The sequence below is a fragment of the Stereum hirsutum genome (genome assembly GCF_000264905.1).
Source record: "Stereum hirsutum FP-91666 SS1 unplaced genomic scaffold STEHIscaffold_105, whole genome shotgun sequence".
Lineage (NCBI taxonomy): Eukaryota > Fungi > Basidiomycota > Agaricomycetes > Russulales > Stereaceae > Stereum > Stereum hirsutum.
The window spans coordinates 1-2,745 of NW_006763235.1; the positions used below are offsets into that span (position 1 = coordinate 1).

Here is a 2,745-nt window from a genome sequence, read left to right on the forward strand (position 1 = left end):
GAATTGTGGTCTTGTCTGGCGCTGGCATCTCATGCTCGTGCGGGATACCAGTGCGTGAACCCGTAGTCATGCCTGCCGTGTCTGATAATGTACTGCTTACAAACAGGATTTTCGCTCTGCTGACGGACTCTACGATTTGGTCAAACAACGCTACCCGGACATATTCGTAAAGGGACATGAGCTCTTCGACGCCTCGGTCTTTCGAGATCCCTTGTTAACCGCAGCATTTTACACTTTCATCGCACAATTGAAGCAACGCATCGACCGGAGTGCGCCCTCCCCCACTCACAAGTTTCTCAAAACATTAGACACAAAGAAGAAGCTCCTACGCTCCTACACTCAGAATATCGACGGTTTCGAGGAGCGAGTGGGCTTGCTGGGAAGCTCTAGTGACGACGCGCGTGTAGCATATTCGAATGGCCGGTCGAACTTTAGAGGGAAAGACGTGCGAAGCATTCTGCTGCATGGCGATATTCACCGCGTACGCTGCACACTCTGTTCCACCGACCTTCCCTGCACGTTAGATCATATCGGCATGTTCGACAAGGGCGTAGCACCCGACTGCGTTGAATGCAAGGCTCGCGGTGCGTTATCTAGTCCCTCCCCAATCGCCATGTGCTGAGTCTCAACGGCCTAACTATAGCTGATGCGCGAGTCGCTGCCAACAAGCGTTCGATCAAGGTCGGGGTCCTTCGCCCTGCCATTGTCCTTTACAACGAGCCTCACCCTCTCGGAGACGAAATTGGGGCCATCCAAGCCATTGACATCGGGAAGAAACCTGACCTTCTTCTCATCATGGGTACGTCGCTCAAGGTCCCTGGATTCAAGAAAATTGTCAAGTCGTTTGCAGACGTTGTCCACGCACGCATGAGGCGCCCCGCAACCCGGGCGACGATGCTACGATCGACCCTCGGTACCGATGGGAGGGAGTGTCACTTTCCAAGCACACAGCTCTGTAAGTCCGTCATCGTGCTCGTGGCTCATGTCCTGCTAACCACACCACGCAGTTTCATGCGTCCGAATACACCGCACTGGGTATTGACCCAAGAGCCCTCCATCGTTTATGGGCGTCATCTCTATTGCTCTTCGCTCTTACGTCAAAGCTGCTGTGGGGTCGTTCATTCGCTGCTGGCCGACAACCTGGTTACGAACACGTCGCATCCGGAATTGGTGGCCCATCTGGCCAGTCTAAGTGTCTGGTATAACGACATGTTGTTTGGTGGCGCTCACAGCTCCTGTACGTTCATCACTACAAATTGATGGAACGCTACTTATCGACCTCTAGACAGATCTCGTTTGCCGCGTAGCTGTAGTACGGGGGGCTTGCTCTGGTGTATGGCCATCTTCTGGCGCGCATTGGATCCCCGTTCATACAAGTACAGTGATGTTGGCGGCCAGAAACTGCGTTCCGATCCTGGCTACGATCAAGAGCACTCCTTCTCTCCGGAACATCGTCGCATCATGACGGTTTCACGCAAAGCGGCAGCGGACTCTTTACTCCACCAATCTTACCAGGGATGGGAGCGTGTACAAGGAGAGAACGATGGACCGACATGCGATTGGAGTCGAAGACCAATGGGTCCCTTTGTCTTAGGTGCCAACTCTGTTGAGGACTGTTTATACTGGGTTCCCATCCGACTCCGCTCCCCTTTCTCCCGAATTCTCCACTTTGCCCTTGCGCTGGTGGTAGAGCGACTCCTGCTTGGGGAATTATACCTGCAAATTCCGGTTTCGTACCTCAAGCACTGGCTTGTCGAGGACACAAGGGCGTTCCTTGGTACTCACCTGGCCAATTGTTTAGAAACCTGGATAGACGAAGTAGAAATTCGGTTCAAAGCAGGAGAGGAGTTGAAGCAGTTTGGGTCGTTGAGTCCGGAGGATCGCGAATTCAACACGAAGCCAGAACCGCGATGGCGACCGACTCCGCTCACCAAAGCCTGCAGCAGCGTATATTCAACCCGAGCTAGGATCGTTGCCGTAGGAGAACCATTTTCGATGCAGATGCATGCAACTGCTGACTGAGGTGAGCTGGGTGTATGTGCCGCTAGCCACCGATGCGCCGTAATATCTGACTATGCCATTTTTTCAAACAGGCTCTTTGGAACATACTGCCTCGTCTACGTTCACGCACTGGTATCCCGCACGAGCATGAGATGCCAGCGCCAGACAAGACCACAATTCGTTTGGCATGAATTATGGCAGAGGCAATAGCAGCGCGGGTGGATGTGTCAGAGGAAGAGGCGGGACGGATGGTGATCACCATGAATGGGGGAGGATGGACGCCGAAAAGGTAGAACCCAGAGACGCCCTTGATACTGCCAGTGGGCCGTAGCATAGCTCAGCCGAAGTCAGTTCATATATATGCCATGGGGGATTCGAACGTCCGAAGTCAAATACTATAGTGCCTCAGATCCAGATACGATTGGTATTTCAATTTCAAAACACCGACTCGGAACCAACGACCGAGGCCGATTGTAAAATCACTGCCAGAGAGATCTCGTCGGTGAGCAAGCAGTGCAGCAGACAAAAAAAAATCTACAATGAGAAGAACGTTTGAATAGGTTGCACGACCGACGCGCGATCAACCTTGAGCTTGAGCGCTGAGTCCAACGCATTTAAAGTTAAACAAGGTGGCATACTCTCGCATGGGAGATGAGTCAGCCGTGATACTGAAACCGGGCCGCAATGCCGAGGATAGCCGCGATGCCGCGTCGCCAGTGAGTTTCATGACGTCAACACGTCAGA

General features: G+C 53.0%; 1 protein-coding gene across 1 annotated transcript; it reads left to right on the plus strand.

The window, feature by feature from the left end:
- On the plus strand, positions 1–864 carry STEHIDRAFT_42740 (DHS-like NAD/FAD-binding domain-containing protein; the record flags this gene model as incomplete). The annotated part of the gene is made up of 3 exons (XM_007311865.1): positions 1–50; positions 107–584; positions 644–864. Coding segments are annotated over 3 exons (749 nt in total), but the record flags the coding sequence as incomplete, so codon positions are not given.
- Positions 865–2,745: the final 1,881 nt, after the last annotated feature.